Genomic DNA, 17819 nt, shown 5'->3' with positions numbered 1-17819 from the left:
ACTCGAAACCCTAATATCAACTCTCACTCTTGTATGATGGTTAACGGTAGAGGAGATCATTCCGAGATCGATGTTATGAGTCAAGGTGGTGGTGATTTGAACATGGTTGATGTAGAAAATGGAATTAGAGAATCAAACTATTTGGTGTTCCATCCCCCTGCTACAGATCAATCTAGGAGTGCAGCAAATCAGGTTCCTTTCTCCACTCTTTACTTGCCTAAATCTTATTTACAAATTAATTCCCTTGATTTGCCTTCTGTTTCTATTGATTTGTGTGTGAATTTAAATTTTAGGGCTTTTCAAATTTCTGTAGTTCCAAACATTATTTCCGATAAAAACACTATAGAGACTCACAATAAGCATCTTGTCTGTCTTGGTTTGCATAATTGGTCTGTTAATTGTTATTTGAATACCCTGTCTCCTTGCTATTGTGCTCAGTTTGATTTGTTCTGGTTCCATAAGCTCAATTTTATTTCTTCTTGTTGCTTTCATTTAAACATTTCTGGTAGTAAACTAAAGCTCTGCTTTACTTCTCATTATCCTATAATGAGAATTCTGTCGTGGGCTTTTGGGAGAGCAAGATGTGTTCTTCTATACATCTGATCGTTGGGTGTAATGTAAATTATGCAGTTCAGTATATTGTCACTTATACTATGAGTAGCTCATATACTTAAACTCAGTGATGGCTGATGTGTTGCATTTAATGAACAGGCTCCCAAGCAACCGCATATAGCATTATCATCAGATGAGGATGACGAGGATGATTTCCGTCCTATAAGCGAAACTTTGGGTCTATCATCGAAATCACGAAAGGAAGATAACAATCAAGATGTTCTTCTCATTGACGGTTCAGAAGAACCTTTGGTTAGTAAAGCTTCCAAATCTGTGTCCAAGACTAAGAAGGCTCGAGCGGAAGTGGAAACTCAAGTCCTAGAAGAAGGTAAGTCAGACCACTAGATAATGTTTCTAAATTACAGGATTTATAATCAGATAGTAAGTCTCAGAAACCTTATTATTAATCATGCGGCCGGAGAGAAGAGTCAAGGGGCAGATGTTGACAAAAACTTAGAAGATTCAAAAGTTAAAAAGTCTCCCAAATCGAAGTCTCCAAAAAAGAAACTGAAAGTAGAGACTCAAAGCCATAAAGAAGGTATGTTAGATTGCTTGATGGCATAGTTGAATTGAAGGATATATAATCAGATAAAATAGTTGATGATTTTAATTTATCTATTCCTTCGTCTTCTATAGAGAGACTGATATTGAAGAGGAAGCTGTGAAGGCAGAAGTAACTGAGAAGAGTGCAATACCTCATGTAAGAAGTTCTAACAGATTCTATGTTCCCATCTCATACTCCTAGCTAGTAACTCACCTGTGAAACTGGACCTTAATATGTTGGCTTTTGTTTCTTTTTTGGCAGGGCTCTTCAAGATTGCCTTTGATGATGGCAGAGAAAGTCCAGCGGTCAAAGGTACCTTATTCTTTTTTTGGTAGTAAGTTAAACTGTATTCATGTTCTGTCCCTAGAAGTATTTCACTGGCCAGTCAGTTGAGCTTACACACGCGACTATCATCGTGGTTGTTAATTTTTGCTGAGATTGTCGTAGACCTGATCATGTTGGCTTCGCATGTAAAAAATGCTACATAACTAAAACGCATACCAAATTGACTAGAAATAGGGATAATTGTTAAAGAAATCAATAAAAGTGTAAGAGCTAAGGAGAAAGGATGTGTTCATCTTACTCGACTTACCTTATACTGCAATAGCGCATGGTTGCATTTATGTATTAGCTTCATTGATGCATCAAATACAATTTTGCTGGACTGCATTTCAAAGGAACGATTTTCACTGGTTGTTATGTTTAGTGCCGTTTAGGTACCACATGTCTTTAGTTTTCCTTGTAGAAGACTTAATTTGTTGGTGTATATGTTAGTGCAGGCACTTGTTGAATGTGAAGGAGACTCCATAGATATGAGTGGAGATATTGGTACTGTTGGACGATTAGTAATTTCAGACACGCCATGTGGTAGCAGTGAACTGCTTTTGGATTTAAAAGGTATAGCGAATCTTGCTGCTTTCAAATCATTCATGCTTCTCACTAAAGATATAAAACAAATTAAACTTTCCAGTCCTCCATATAATATTTTATCTATCTATTCTGAGTTTTTACTCTCTAGGCTTTAAATTTATATAGGTTAGACATCTGAGTTCAACTTGTTAAATTACTACTTTTTGAGCTTAACAACTCAAATGCTTGTACTGTTTTTTTCCCTACCTGGAGTCAGCATTTCGAAGTGGGCAGTCTACTAAATGATTAGTCCAATTGTTATCTTAACGACTTCTTAAGCTCAATTATCCCAGACAATTTAGTGTCAATTTCCCAAGAATCAGATTCAGGCCCCCTAGAAGAACCACAGTACCAGTATGCATGGATTTACATTTTACAGCAGTTGTCGTTAGTTAGAAGATATCTGTCCAAGCTTGTCAATATTACTATCTATTCTGTAGGTTTTTGTATACTGTTGTTTATCGATTTTGTTTTGTTTTTTCAGGAACCATATACAAAACAACAATAGTTCCATCGAGAACATTTTGTGTTGTATGTCCTCTACTCCCTTTTTCTCCTTCCATTTCTCTTGCTGTGTAAATAAGTGTTCGGCCCACTAAATTTGTCTAAGACAGACTTTGAGATGATATCTCAGAATGAAGATTATTCTCACTGAAATGAAACTCAGAGACCTCTAACCCTATTTAATGGACCATATTTTTCCCATCCACTGTTTTATTTATTCATTATTGTGATGCACTTGGTAGAGTATCATGGTGTTAAAAATTGTTTACCAGTAATGCACTCGAACCGAATCTTTATACAACCTTTCTTTGTTTGGTGTTGTAAATTTTAGCACATAAATTGATTTTAAGTTACCGCAGATTTGAAAATAACACTCCTCTTCTTATTCAGGTCAACTTTGGTCAAACGGAAGCAAAGGTACGTTCATGACTTACTTAGGCTTTTATTGCTGTCAAGCTAAGTATATATATATTTCTTTTGCTTTGATGTCTAGTCTTAGCGATGAAATTTGTTTTGATTGAGATATAGGTCACCTCAACTTTGTTGAATTTAGCATATGATGCTTTCATGTAAAGGATGTGATGTCAACACTGTTACACGATATGTGATTCCACCACCAGTAGGTCCAGCATTTTTGGTGGTTTTGGAAAAAAAGTGATTAGAATTGGAAGACATTGAAGTCCTATTCAGGATTTGAATTGGAGTATCAAGTAGGTAGCTGGTAGCTTGATTGACGAAAATATGGAATTTGACCTTGACATTTTCACAAACTTGCAGTAACCGAACTTCTTAACTCAAAAGACTTGAGTGTATCGGATTTGAATCCCCTATGCTTGTGGATATTCTGTTCTATCTGCTATACTGATGAGATTCGTTTTGCTTTATCTTGCTCTCCACATTTACTTAGTTTGTTGATTCAAGTTGTGTTTCATGACCAGATAGAAGCTATCATGGATGACTTCATTCAACTGAAACCACACTCCAATGTTTATGAGTCGGAGACAATGATTGAAGGTTAAATTTCTTGCGGGATATATTCTCATCATGATTTGAACTCGTTTGATCTTTTGTGTTTGGCATTCGATGTTAACTTGAAGCAAGTCATATTGAAGCTTCTATGAAGTACCAGTATTGTGCTTCTGATTACTGTAACATATTTTAATTTCATCTACCGCGAGCAGGGACACTAGAGGGATACTCATTTGATTCTGACGAAGAGGCAGATAAAATTCCAAAGCCTAAAATACAAGGAGAAGAAGGTGAAGAACAAGCCAATGGAAAGGTCAAGGGAAAAGCTGATAAAGCATTGGTAAGTTCATGAAGCCTATTTGAAAAAAATAATAATAATCTCCCACATTCAAACTTAAAGTAATTTATGATGTTACAGGGCAGTATGCTAAATTGCTCATTCTATGTCTTTGTGCAGGGCGTCAAAAAGAAGGGCAAAATAACCGCTAAGCCACCAGCTAAGAGAGTAAAAAAGAAAGCCCCAGTTTCCAAGAAAGGCAAGGGCTCCAAGAAATAAAAGTCAAATATGTATGTATCCTCATCCGTCTGATTTAACTTTTGATTGGAAACTCTATTGCTGAACTCTGAGATATTGAACAGTGTTAAGAAAGACGTCACCCGTCATAAATTGATAGAAGCAGGCCAGAAACACTCCCACAGCTTTAGGTTGAGCTTTGTCCCACAAGTTGTTTCACGTCTATTTGATACACTGGGCATATGGTTACATGTAAGAAACGGACCCATTTGATGGGTATCGCCTTAGTGCTAAAGTCAAAGGAGTTGTAATTTATTCATCGAGTATTAACTCGACTCTTAAAACTCCACTGCTTAGAAATTTAGTTCTTATATTTGTAGTTGGGTTTCCTTTTCCACCAAAGGGTACTGCATTTGGTGGGTGGGGAATAGGAAATTCCAAATCGACATCCGAAGCTAAAAAATGAAGCAGACAGAACGGGACATAATTAGAGTCGGCATATTTGTATTTTCTTCTTTGTGGTCCACCTACTTCGTTTTCAGGCATTGTCCAACTCAACTGGTGTGTGTTACATAGGTCGCCGCATCGGACACTCTGTACAAGGTCGGATAACGCTCGTATGCGAGCCATTTACAGTGAGTGTTGGTTGTTTATCCATTCTGGTAGTAAGAAAGGTCAATAAAGTTAAAACTTGAAATGTTAGAGTTCTTTGTAGGAACTTCATATGATCAATAATCAAGACCCATTTTTTATCTGTCAATCATTCAGTTGCATTGCTGTCGGGCAAAAGGCTTTCATATGATCTTTGGCATCTTTGATCGCCTAAGTCGTGCTAGTGGTAGGTCAATAAAGTCAAAACTCCAAATGTTAGAGTTCCTTTGTGCCTTCTTGGGACCTTGTTATCAATTTTAATCTTCTTCAAACAAACAAAAAATGATCAGTTATGAAGACCCATTTCACATTTTGTCAATCATTCAGTTGCATTGTTGTCGGGCGAAAGGTTTTCATATGATTTTTGGCATCTTTGATCTCTCAAGTCCTTAAATTTTATACTTTTGCTGTCAGTATTTTTCAAATTAAGCACAATTTTGTAGAACAGTAAATAAATACTTTACAAAGAAACCAAGATATTTACTTATACCATTTTCTATACGCTACATCGGCTTCTTACATTCTCCACATATTTACAAGAAGGATTACGCAATCCACTCCTTTGTCTCTATGTTAGATAAATTTGAATTATGTGCTAATAAGATTCTTTATGAAATGCAGTTCCTATAACTGCAGTGCAGATGTCAGAGCTCGGACGGGCTAGAAAAATGTAAGGATGAGTAGAAGAATGATCGACTTGGGGAATGCTAGATTGTTCGAAGAGGAGGGAACCACTGCCATAACCTCTCCATAACTGTTGTCACGTATAGGCTCAGAATTGACTCCATCATCTTGCCTCCCCACTCTGCATGGGAACAGAACAAGATACAGAAATTACAAGTTATAGTTAGGCAAAACCCTTTTTCATTTTTGGGTTCTATTTTACAGATGATAAGAAGAAAATTACATTGTATTCTATTTCAATGAAAATAATTATGTTTATATTTTTTTCCAGAAAAAAGTCCTATTGATCAAGATTGAACCTTACCCAATCTGTGTAGGGCAGAAAGTGATGTTATATTCGATTGCTTTGCAAGTGAAAGTACTGGTGCCGTCATCAAAAGCATAGCTGTATGCTCTGGGGCAAGCCCTTTTGAAGATTATGGAGTATACAGAAGGTCTGCAAGTGTTTGGATTTGCAAACTCACCAGCACAGCAGTACTGATCTAATCCAAATGCCTCACAGGCACTCTTACAACCAATAACACCAGCCTCATTCAGACGCTGCAGCTCTTTCGGGCAACCTGAGAGCAATAAAGATTTTGATATAAGCTGTTAGTTGCTGATCTTTAAATTTTAAAAAGCAGATTCAGAATTTTTCAAATAGGATACGCCAGATGCAATTGAGATTTAGTTTTATATTCAATGGATTATACAATCTTTACCTAGATTGAGATCATAAACACAACCAGTTGCATTGCATCCACCTATGTCTGTCTGAGGTGTAGCAGTGAGAGGCAGATTATATCCATCCATGATGCTAACTCTTTGTCGTCTCCCTTCCCCATAGTTATCTCGAAAAGGTATGCTGGAGGTGTTGCACCAGCTCCGCTGCACTATATACCCTTCCGCCGCAATCTCCTGTTTGACAGACACCACGTCCTGTCTGATCAAATGTACAGCCTGTTCTTGCCCAAATCCTACCTGACCATCCTGGAGTCTAGGGGATCCTGACATTTAGGCCAGAACCTAGTTCAAATCCGGTAGTCGGCAGTTGTGGTGTTCTTGCACCAGCCAGTGTACCAGGCCAAATTGTATAAGGGCAGTTGTTTGTTAAGGTGAACGTACAAGAATACGAGTGAGAAGAGAGGAGAACAACAAGGATGGCGAGAAAGAATCGATAGGGTACAACGATTTTCATTTTCAGAATACTGGTAGTTTTCGGTTTCGTTGGTTTTCAGGTTACCCAGAGTTTGTGTATTTGAAGGTTTTCAAAATGAAGAGAGAAGAACTTACCTTCTCTTCTGTATATTGACATACTTGGGTTTAGCATTTTGTGGTTTGTCACATTTTGATGGCCTCAACAAGAAGTAATCCCTTTCTTTGCAATGTCACATAGATGCCGGTAGGGTTTTTTCACAAAATACCAACCTATGATTGAATCAAAATCCATAAAATATATGGTTAACAGATTTGCCTTTAAATCTACAAAAATTTATAAGAAGAAACCAGAGCAATCTTTTCTGCAAATAAGAAAAACCAGAAACGAAACATACAATTATTCCTCACACATGGCCATATCCTGTTATGAATCAACATGACAGTTCAAAAGTCAGAAAGATTAAACCTTATATATGGAGGAAGGTATCAAATTCTTGCTAAACTCCTCTGCATAAAATGCTCATATGTGAGCTAGATTCTCTTTTTAAGAAACTAGATTACAATTTTTCTCCACCCCGACAAAAGTGAAACTAAATGAGTCAATAGCAGCTTCATTTTCTTGTAGCATGAGCAGGAATAATTTGGTTTTAACGCCCAAAATAGGACACGAAGACATGATTTTCTTGAGGTATTCATGGATTTAACTTTTAAACCTCTGACTTGTTCTCAGCACTTTCGGAGCTTGTAGATTGATCACTATTGTTACAAACTACCAGTCAAAGGATCAACAGTGAAACTAAATGAGTCAATAGCAGCTTCATTTTCTTGTAGCATGAGCAGGAATAATTTGGTTTTAACGCCCAAAATAGGACACGAAGACATGATTTTCTTGAGGTATTCATGGATTTAACTTTTAAACCTCTGACTTGTTCTCAGCACTTTCGGAGCTTGTAGATTGATCACTATTGTTACAAACTACCAGTCAAAGGATCAACAGGGCGAGTTTCACGGGGTCCTCCTTTATGTGCCATGGCAAGCATTGGCGGTGGAGGTAATACTCCAGCTCTGAAGAGAATACGTTGAACAGGATCAGATGGTTGGGCACCAACTGATAACCAGTATCTGCAAAATGCAAATAAGAGACGATATAGGTTGATCAGTAAAGAGATAACTTTCCATCTCAAGATAGAAATGTGGAGGTAATATCACGATAAACAAGTTTATACAAGGTCAAAGCTTATATTAAAGTATGATAGAGATTGCGCGGATATAAAGAGCAACTGAATACTGAAGTAACATAATATTTTCAATGATAGATCAAGCTAACAAAAAACCACATGAAAAATTCAACTATTTGCCAAAATGGACAGAACAACCTACAAGAGAGCAAAGAACATTTCTCAAAATCATTTCCTAGAGTTACAATGTTCATCCTCTAAACGTGACACGTCGTCTTTCTTATATAAACAAGTCTCCCCACACTAACAGACAATCCATTTCCTAAATCAAGATATATTAGAGTGAAACTACTCTGAACCTATGTAAAAAATAAAATAGAAAAAACAGCTTTTGATGCCTGTTCGTATTCATTTTTTCACATTACTAAGAATAAGAAATAAGCTAACTGCAAATACTTCCCCTACCTAAATAAGCTAAATGTATCTGTAAACCCTATAATCTATTGATTATCTGAGGATTCTTAAGATATGTTTGCTCTAACTGAGATGCTTCAAAACTACTACTGTGTCAAGGCAAAAGAAGCCGCATCAACTACAAACATTCTGGCAAACTCATATCATATAAAAACAAGCAAAAATCAAAACTGCAAACAAGGCACATAACATTTTCATTTGACATCTCCTGTCTTCTTCCCTAGCATTGCCATCTATAAGAGAGAAAGCCATACTAACAAAAGTGAAGAACATATCCCACACGACGTATTAAAAATGTGGTTGATAAACAATACCGAGATTATAAAGTTTACCTAAAAGCAATGTCAACTAGTTTTTATAGACAAATCATACCGAAAGAAAGAGACAATCAGTGATACAGTAATGGACCAGTTAACACAAAATTAGTACTTACTTGACTCTATCAAAACTGAGACCCATTCTCTTACCACCATCCTGCCCTAGAAAAAACCAACATCACAAAATCAACTAACTCATTAAAATTGAGAATTTTTCACTGTGAAAAACAAAAATCAAACGAAAGGGTATAAACAAAATACAAAATTGAAACAATTGGAGTGACAAAATAAGATTATTGTGTTGTTTTTTTTTATGAAAATGAATACATACCAGGTAACGGATTGTAATAACCTAAAACTTCAAGATGTTTTCCATCTCTTGGAGATCTACTATCAGCAGCAAGGACTCGATAAAATGGCCTGTTTTTACAACCAAACCGAGCTAATCTTATTCGAACCACCATTTTCACACAAATTCAGGTACTCAAATTTGATTTCCTGGAGATTTGTTAGAGAGTGGAACTTTCTGTTTGAGTTTAGGGTTTTAGCTCAGTTTTACAATCGAAGAGGTATTGGACTGTGGTGTGGCCTGGGTGGGATGGGAAAGAAAACATTTTGGCTATTGGCACCAATTTTTGACATTAGAGTACACGTGTTTCTCTCCGGTAACCATTTAGGTAGTCCATTTTGTGTTTTCCAGATCACGAGACTTGGTTTGAAGAGCAATGGTTGGTCGAACTCACAGGTTTTGGGACCTTAAATTTATTGTTAATATTAGGGATCACATAAGTTTAATATTATAATATTAGTAAAAATTGCGTAGAGGTTGGTTAAGGAATCTAATACCCTTTGAACTTAGATAGTTTCAAAGTATTTTAGGAACAAATCTCCGCTTAGAACTAAAAACTCAACAAGGAGTTCCTGGACTTAGAACTGTATTAGACAAAGATATTATATCTTGTTCAAAAATAAAGTATATGGGAATTAGGCAACGGCCAGAATATTAATGTTTGGAACGATAAATGGATATTGGAGCTAGGAGATACTATTAAAAATCTAAACAACACTAGTAATATCCATCTAGTTTGGATCTCAGACTTAATTAACCTAGAAACTGGCTCATGGAATCATCCTTTACTCATATCTAATTTCCCAGTTGATATTATGTAAAAAAAATTAGTCAGATATATCTTTTTAAGGATAAAGATCGAACTCTTAGAGAAGGCCAGATCCTTTGGACATTAACTAGATCAGGAGACTTTATAACTAAATCTCCATATGATAAATTGAATGAAAATGGACTCGACATAGTTAGTTTATCTATGACATAGTTAGTTTATCTATGACATAGTCATTCTTGAAATCTATGTGGAATTTAAATATATCGAAGAGAATCAAACTCTTTTTATGGGAATGTTTACAAAATGCGTTGCCTAGCAATGCTAAATTTTTCGGGAAAGTTAAAGATGTAGTTCCTAACTGTACCATGTGTAAAGTAGAAATATAAACAACTAAACATCTTCTTTTTTCATTGTCATTATGCTAAGGAAGTATGGAATTATCATCTCCTAACCTTGTTTCTTTATCTTTCGATACCTCAAGTACGATCTTAGATCTCTGTAAAAAATGGACTGCTAACCCTAGAATAGACATATTTGTAAAATAACTTCCCACTAAAATGTGGTTTATCTGAAGGAAAAAAAAAAGATGTGATATGGTGTTTGAAGATAAAGTTAAATCTGCTAATAACCTAGCATTGGAAATTCAGAGACACATTGATTTTTGGTTTAGAAGAAAACGAAAAACTACCGAACCTAAATAGGTACAACGGAAGAAACCAGCTCCCAAATGGAAGGCTCCAAGTGAAGATACTCTAAAGCTCAATGTTGATGCAGCATGGATTTCAGAATCATTATCATCCAATTATGCTTTAATTTTGAGGAATGATGCAGGAAATTGTGAAGGTAGAAGAGAAGGGCAGTCAACAGGCTCAGACCCACAAGAGGCAGAGGCTATAGGAGTGTTGCAGGAAGCAATCTGGGCCAAATAGAATCAGATGCAAAATCAATATTGAAGGGGACTGTGAGAGTATTTTCAACTTTTTCATGGTCATAACTCAGATATTTCTTGGCGTGCCAAATCATGTCTCAATGAGGCAAACAAAATATCTAATAGATTTTTTGGGATTTCATTTTGTTTCTAGATTTGGAAATCAAGTTATGCATATTTTAGCCAAGTTTGTTAGACCCTTAAACTCAATTGTAGAATGGGAAACTTCACCTAGCTTATGTAATTTAAAACAACTTTTAGTAGATAAATCTAATATTGGGAACTCCCATCATCCCAGATTAGATGGCTATACTCCTTTTAACAGTGACTCACTTTGAGTCTTAGTTCTTTTAATGAAATATCTTATTTACAAACAAACAAAAAAGTTTCTTGTCAATATTGGATGCGCAAAATTATATTTTCATTTATAATCAACTAGAGTCAAGTCTCGGACTAGGAGTAAAGTATGGTAGTTGAGTATCAGACATCACTGATTAATCCTCGAAGATTGTAAACTAAAGATCAAACGAAGATATTTGTAGAACTTCATCAACAAAAAGGTATGTGAAGATTGAACCATCCTATTTAGTCACGGCATTTACCATTTTATCTTTTGAGACTATGTCCTGTGATTTAGTAGATTTTATATCGCAAAGAAGAAATTTTGAGTCAAGCTTGTCTTGATAAATCTCTCAAAATATGATTCAATCAATGGATGCTCTAAATCCTTGATAATTTCGGTTAAGAACAATTTATTATTCATGAACTATTTTTGTTTCAAATTGATCATTTGGAAATTTCCCAAGCAATGGTATTCATTATCTATGAGGATTGGGAATGCTTCATACTATCTAAAGAGAGTTTTAAGAACTATTGAAATTCTGGACACATGGTAGGTATGCATACCAAGTACGCGTACCCTAGTGGTCCGGGTTCTGGAATGTGCAAGGGTACACATACCTAGTACGCGTACCCTGAGGTTCTAAGTTCATGAATAGGAAGTACATACACATACCCAGTACGCGTACCCCAAGGACCTGAGTTCAAGAACGGCTAAGGGTATACATGCCGGAGTCCACGGACTGGCGTACCCCTGCACATACCTACCGAGTATCGAACTAAGAAGATGATCATAAACTATTTTACAAATATGTTTGGCATTGCTACAACTCTCATAAATACGTCGGGAAAAAATCACTGAATCACTATGTCTTTGTGAACCATGGTTTAAGTCTTGTGTTAATGAACACGAGCTATGCTTGAAAGTTCATAACGCATTTTTGTCAACACAAATGGTTCTAGTACCCTGTTCTATAGCGTATATTCTTCTGTGTTTCAAGCGAACTTTGAAAAAGAAGGGGTCTAACAACCACACCCAATATTTTGTTTAGGCAATCTGTATGGACTAACTCCAATATATTTCCAAGAGAAACTAGACAGTTAGACTCAATCAAGGAAAATATATCCAAAAGTTATATCTCTGTTTCTCAATCTAATCAGCAATTAAACAGATAGAAATCCGCGGGCCTGATTAATATGAGAAACAACTTGAACGTACCAAAGACCAATGTTCAAGTGTCGATCAATTTCAATCAACAACCAAAGGTTGTATTTCCCAATTGATTAACTACGCACAACCTGTGATATTTCAATTATATAAACAAATATAACACGGAAAATAAATAACACAGACACTAGAAGTTTTTTTAACAAGGAAACAACAAATGCAAAAAACCTCGGGACCTAGTCCAGATTTGAACACTACACTGTATTAAGCCGTTACAGACTCTAGCCTACTACAAGTTAACTTCGGAAAGGAATGTAGTTGAGCCCTAACCAATCTCACACTGATTAAGGTACAGTCGCGTTCCTTACGTCTCTGAATCCCAGCAGGACTCTACGCACTTGATTCCCTTAGCTGATATCACCTACAACTAAGAGTTTTTACGAAAAGTCAAAGACTTGATAAACAAATTTGTTGCCCACAAAAAAGTCTATTAGAATAGATAAATATGTCTCCCACGGAAATACCTACGAATTTTTTGTTCCATCTTTTGATATATCAAGGTGAACATGAACCAATTGATAATCCGGTCTTATATTCCTGAAGAACAGCCTAGAAATATCAATCATCTAAAAATAACTTAACTATATGGTAGTAGAACAAGTTATTGTGGAATCAAAAAGAATGAAAGTAAGAGCTTTGTGATTACTTTTTATATTTTACCTATCGGAGATAAATCTCGAGCAAATCTTAGAGAAGATAGTACTCAATACGAGAGAACAAAGTAAGATCAGAACACGGAACTATAGGAAAATAGTTGGGTCTGGCTTTAGCATCCCAATGAAGTCGTTAAGTCGTTAACCTATAATGGTTTTAGGAAAAAACTAGGTTAAAGGAGAATCGACTCTAGTCGCAACTAGAATCATACAGGAGGTGTGGGGATTAGGTTTCCCAGTTGCTAGAGTTCTCCCTTATATAGTCTTCAAATCAGGGTTTGATAACTTTGGAACAAAGCAATCAATATTCACCGTTATATTAAACCTGATTTCAGATTCAAATTAATATCTTTCCACCGTTAGATGGTCTTAGCTTGTTACACACAAATCAAATATACTTTCATTTAGATATGGGTAACCGTACCTAAACGTGTCTATTGAGTTGGCTCAATAACAGATAACCGAAGTTATCCATATAGAAACTTTTGTATTAACCATGTTCATCTTAACACTTCTTGACAATTGATAACCAAATGAATCTAATTTTATTACTCATAGAGTTGTTCAATTGTTTATATCTCATAGTATACAAGACACAATTGAACCAAAAATCGGATTGATTCAAAAGAATCAGTTCATGAACATTTTAGCCACGGTTTGCGAAGATTGCACTCCTTATTATATAAATGTATTTTATCATGAGTATGAAATCATTTTTAACCGATTTAAGAACTTGAACCACTTAAGTTTGCAAACGGGTACACAAACTTAAGTTCTGGATATTGGTCACAGGCAGACAGTTTGTAAACGGGTACGCAACTTTAGCTTCGGACTTCAACAGTTAAATTAGTTTGTGAAAGGGTATGCAATCTTAAGTACCATGACTTAACAGTTGAATAAGTTTGTGAACGGGTATGAAAACTTCCGGTCCCGAATTCCATCAAAACAATTCGTACACTAAGTACACAAACCGTAATGTATCCAGACATGGGTTTTAGCTCTTAAATCCCATTTGAATCATTGAAACATTTTATAAGAAGACAATAGCTGTCTCACACAAACTATTAACTTATAAGCAATTCTCAAGTCATCGAATGATCAATACGAAACATTCTGAGTCTACATCAAATAAATGTCTCACACAAATCATGTAAGATATTACCAGGTGATTTTCACATGATCATCTTTTGACTTTCGTCAAGAATAATGATGAACGTAGTTAAAGCAGAAATCTATCTAACACATATTTCGAGAAAGATATAAGAAAGTTAAACTCAGCTCGAAATATCATATGTGTATAATGTAAAGTCTATATAGCTATACGAATTTGTCTCAATAGGAGATAGAAAGATTAGACTTATGAGTGATAGATGAGTTCAACTCTCCACATACCTTTTGTCGATGAAGCTCCACAAGCTCCCCTTAGTAGTTCTTCGTCTTCAATCGATGAACGCCGTGAAGTCAAAAGCTCAACTAAACATTCTATCCTAATCCGAGACGTAGCTATAAGTAGACTAGAAATCAAGACTTATAGTTTTGGAAACTAAACTTGACAAACAAGCTTGAGATAGCAACGCTTGCGATTTCGACCGAGCAGTGCTCTAACAATCTCCCTCTTTGTCAATTTTAGTGACAAAACTATCAATACATATGGATTACAAAATAAATAAACTCTGTAGCTTCTCATCCAAATGCTTGATTTCCTTGGTTCTTCAACATTTCTTGAATTCTTCGTCACTCCAAGTACTCCAGTGATTTTGAACGTGTTCAACTCAGCATCATAGTTGTTGAAGATCCGTAGCCATAAAAATAAGAAAACATCAACAATTGTTAGTCATAGTATTATTACACAACATCAAATTCAATTGTATGATCACTCCCCCTTAGTCAATACTTTATCTGACAGTGAAAACCACTCTCCCTTACATAGTGATCCGTAAACCATATGCATATGTAGTGTGAACTACAAAATAATTCTCCCCCTTTTGTCAATATAAATTTGAAATGGTAAGAAAACTAGCGGGATCATAATGAAATTCTCAAAGAGATACTTCATGACTAAATGAGAACATATCAACTTTGTTTCGATGACTTCACATAGTCGAAACTTAGTGTATTCATAAAGGAGTTTATAAAGATACAAGATAACTCCTACAATATTCCACAGCCAGACTCCCCACAAAGATTTGGCAATTAAGCACAAGTTCGATTAAGAACTCTCCCCCATAAAATGTCATTCCTGAAAGAAAAACAAGAGCGACCTTACTTTTACAAGAAAAGAAGGATTTCTTTGGACATTAAAAAATCACTTGAAACATAAATTTGTATCCAGAAAACTCAATCAAATTAACCACAAGGAACCTCAATGATTAATTTAATCGGAAATGCTCAACATAAGAAAACTTACGGATCCCTACAGTACTTTCACATAGAAGTGGATCAGGGAAAGATCAATACTGCGGAATATTCAAAATTTCAATATATGTTTTATCAATATTTGCATAATTACATAATAGACTTAACTTTTGACATATATGGAACAATCATAATTCACGGACGTAAACACACATATCCCATAACATTTTTTGAAATATATGAAACCAATAAAGATTAATACTGCAAAATCATCTTCCAAATAGCTTTAGAATTTAAATAAATAAATCTATAACATTGCAAGATGAAAATCGTTGACAATAGCTATGTGTAATCACAATAGATGCAATTCCAAACCCTAGTTATCCTTCTTAAAACACAAGAATAAATTCTCATAAGAAGTTTCCTAGACATTAAGACCTTTGAAAAATTATGTATTGTCCCGAATTCCTTATCGTCAACAACCATTGGAGCATAAGGTTCATGAGGAAAAGAGTCAATTCCAACAAACCTTCTTGACTGATGCCGAACCAAGGCCTTCTGAATTTAAAGAGTCCTTAGAACAATAGACTTTTTTTGTTGAATCTCCTTTTTTGTTTCCTTCAACTCTTCAAGAACACCAGAAAACTTCTGAAGATAAGAGGGGATAGCCCTTGGTTTATTCATATTCTTCCCTTTTCTCTTTAAAGTTATAGAGGAATGAGATTTATCTTTTTCCTTCATGATTGATGGATTAAAAAATCATATTAAAATCTTTTCCATCAGAAGATATGATGCTTGGAGTCTCCATTCAAATATGAAATTGTGAGAGAAATACACAATTAAAGCTCTACAAGCAATCCTGTGATAAAAAGAGTTGTCATGGAAGGAGGAAGGAATGTAGCGTTACGGAACCTATATACAGAGTAGGATTCACGTTCGACCAATTCATAACCCTAAAAAAGGTTGAATTATCGATTTTAACCCTCTTTTAATGAAACAAGGAAAACCTTTTCAATACCAATTTATGATATGAAAAGATCAACAAAATTCCAAAAAAAAGGAGAAAAATAAAACAAGAATTTTCTTTTCTCAAAGCCTGATTTGTGCACATCTCTTGTCTCTTTGAAATCAGGCACATGAGACAAGATGCACCTTCAACCCAATTAAGCTGTGTTAGGGTGAACAATAATATGTCCACCATACACTTCTTGTATGGAATTCTTAATATCATTTTGACATAATGTTTAGACCTTTTCATTTCTGTGGAGGTCTAATTTTTTTTTAGAAATTAACTTTTTCGGAGAAGTATTGAGTTTACATACCTCAGATGAATTAGACTTCTGAACAAGTTTGAGCTTGTTTGCTAATCGATGTGCTCTCCGTTAAAGTTTGTTGGCATATATTATTTTATGTTTGTACTTGAAACACTTAGAGAGTTAATGAACTTTAAAAGTACAATAAGAAAATGTCAATGTGGAGGATGGTTCAGACACCATAGTTGAGCATGCTGCTAAACAAATTGAGGTACCTGAAACATGTGAGACAGAATTTTCAGTAGACAGGGAAAAATCCATTTTATCCTTCAAAGTGGTTGAAGAAGTTTCTCCAGGAAGAATATCAAAATTGATGTACGTATTACTACAATTATCAAAATCAATATTTTCACAAAGGAGCGCAACACTTGAATTTTCATCTTCAATTGAATCATAGTGATAAAACATTTCATCAAGAGTGCAGCAAGACCTTTGTTTCCAGTGTATTTTCTACGATTTGGACACTCATTAGCAAAATGACCAAAACCTTTACACTTATGGCATTGTGACATATCCTCATCGTCAGTATCGACGGTGTCCCTGTTTTTAGGAGGTGCAAGGTCATGAGTTTTGACAGATGACCTAGGTATATCTCTGATGAACCGTTTACTTGTCTTAAAAAGAATATCTCTAAACTGTCTTGTGATCAATGAGACTGAACTGTCAATATCTTCATTTGATTAATCAGTCTCAATAGGATCAACAACATAGGTGCCAACACTTTTACTTGTGTCAAGCAATTTAGTGTTCTTTTGTGCTTTGAAACTAATATCCTTTCCAGTTTTGAATGTATGCTCATGAGTCATGATCAAAGATCTTTAATTCCCCAACAAGAGTGTTTCTGGAAAGTATATCAAGGTTATTTCCTTCAACGATGGCATGTTTCTTAGAACCTTATCAAGCTAGCAACAATCTGAGAATTTTCATCACAATGTCTTTTTCAGGAATAATCTTACCCAATGCAAAAGATGCATTAACAATTTCAGACAATTTGTGATTAAACTCATCAAATGAATCTTTATCAGCCATACGAATGTTTTCCCAATCAGAATTTAGGTTTTGAAGCCTAGCTTCTTTCTCAGAGGAATTTCTTTCGAATACAGTTTCTAAGATATCCCAAGCATATTTAGACTTAGTGCACGTAGTCACATGGTGCTGAATATTTGGGGTAATGGCATGAATGATAGCATTTAATCCGTCAGAATTTTTCTTTGCAGCGAGAATCTCGGCAGGATCATATGCACCAATATCCTTAGGAACAATTACATCGCCTTCTATAACAACCGGAGGCTCATAGCCATTAACTACCCAAACCCATGATTGAAAATCACGTGCTTGGAGAAAGGCAAACATAGAAATTTTCCACCACAAGTAATTTGAGCCATCGAA

The 17819-nt window shown here is 35.4% G+C and overlaps 2 protein-coding genes and 1 pseudogene across 6 annotated transcripts; 1 reads left to right on the top strand and 2 right to left on the bottom strand.

The window, feature by feature from the left end:
• Positions 1–6: 6 nt before the first annotated feature.
• Positions 7–5543, top strand: LOC113320852 (DNA-binding protein BIN4-like). 5 transcript variants are annotated; one of them, XR_003346320.1, is made up of 14 exons: positions 7–192; positions 712–940; positions 1028–1150; positions 1251–1312; positions 1418–1468; positions 1936–2053; positions 2550–2596; positions 2960–2986; positions 3508–3583; positions 3751–3878; positions 3996–4105; positions 4629–4687; positions 4821–4890; positions 5325–5543. XR_003346320.1 is itself a non-coding variant. In XM_026568749.1 (13 exons), the coding sequence occupies exons 1-11, from the start codon at positions 34–36 to the stop codon at positions 4092–4094; spliced, it is 1119 nt and encodes a 372-aa protein (XP_026424534.1). In that variant the 5' UTR covers positions 7–33; the 3' UTR covers positions 4095–4105; positions 4629–4655; positions 5325–5543. The 5 variants fall into 5 exon arrangements, 2 of the variants coding, with proteins under 2 accessions (XP_026424534.1, XP_026424533.1); XR_003346318.1 differs by lacking the exon at positions 4821–4890; XR_003346319.1 differs by having other exon boundaries at positions 4821–5543.
• Positions 5544–5663: 120 nt separating this feature from the next.
• On the bottom strand, positions 5664–6706 carry LOC113320853 (annotated as a pseudogene).
• A 267-nt stretch (positions 6707–6973) lies between these two features.
• Positions 6974–9111, bottom strand: LOC113320854 (30S ribosomal protein S16-2, chloroplastic/mitochondrial). The gene is made up of 4 exons (XM_026568750.1): positions 8825–9111; positions 8610–8655; positions 7504–7646; positions 6974–7297 (listed from the first exon to the last, which is right to left on the bottom strand). Exons 1-4 carry the CDS (start codon positions 8955–8957, stop codon positions 7287–7289), a joined length of 333 nt encoding a protein of 110 aa, XP_026424535.1. The 5' UTR covers positions 8958–9111; the 3' UTR covers positions 6974–7286.
• Positions 9112–17819: the final 8708 nt, after the last annotated feature.

The sequence above is a fragment of the Papaver somniferum genome, chromosome 11 (assembly GCF_003573695.1).
Source record: "Papaver somniferum cultivar HN1 chromosome 11, ASM357369v1, whole genome shotgun sequence".
Taxonomy (NCBI): domain Eukaryota; kingdom Viridiplantae; phylum Streptophyta; class Magnoliopsida; order Ranunculales; family Papaveraceae; genus Papaver; species Papaver somniferum.
This window is presented reverse-complemented; position numbering and strand designations above follow the sequence as displayed.

Excerpts from the sequence above, each read along its gene's own strand:
- LOC113320852 (XM_026568748.1), top strand. The coding sequence starts at position 34 with ATGATGGTTAACGGTAGAGGAGATCATTCCGAGATCGATGTTATGAGT. Across the intron at positions 193-711 it reads CTAGGAGTGCAGCAAATCAG|GCTCCCAAGCAACCGCATAT; the intron begins GTTCCTTTCTCC and ends TTTAATGAACAG. Across the intron at positions 1,469-1,935 it reads AGAAAGTCCAGCGGTCAAAG|GCACTTGTTGAATGTGAAGG; the intron begins GTACCTTATTCT and ends ATGTTAGTGCAG.
- LOC113320854 (XM_026568750.1), bottom strand. The coding sequence starts at position 8,957 with ATGGTGGTTCGAATAAGATTAGCTCGGTTTGGTTGTAAAAACAGGCCA. Across the intron at positions 8,656-8,824 it reads TTATTACAATCCGTTACCTG|GGCAGGATGGTGGTAAGAGA; the intron begins GTATGTATTCAT and ends GGTTTTTTCTAG. Across the intron at positions 7,647-8,609 it reads CTCAGTTTTGATAGAGTCAA|ATACTGGTTATCAGTTGGTG; the intron begins GTAAGTACTAAT and ends TGCATTTTGCAG.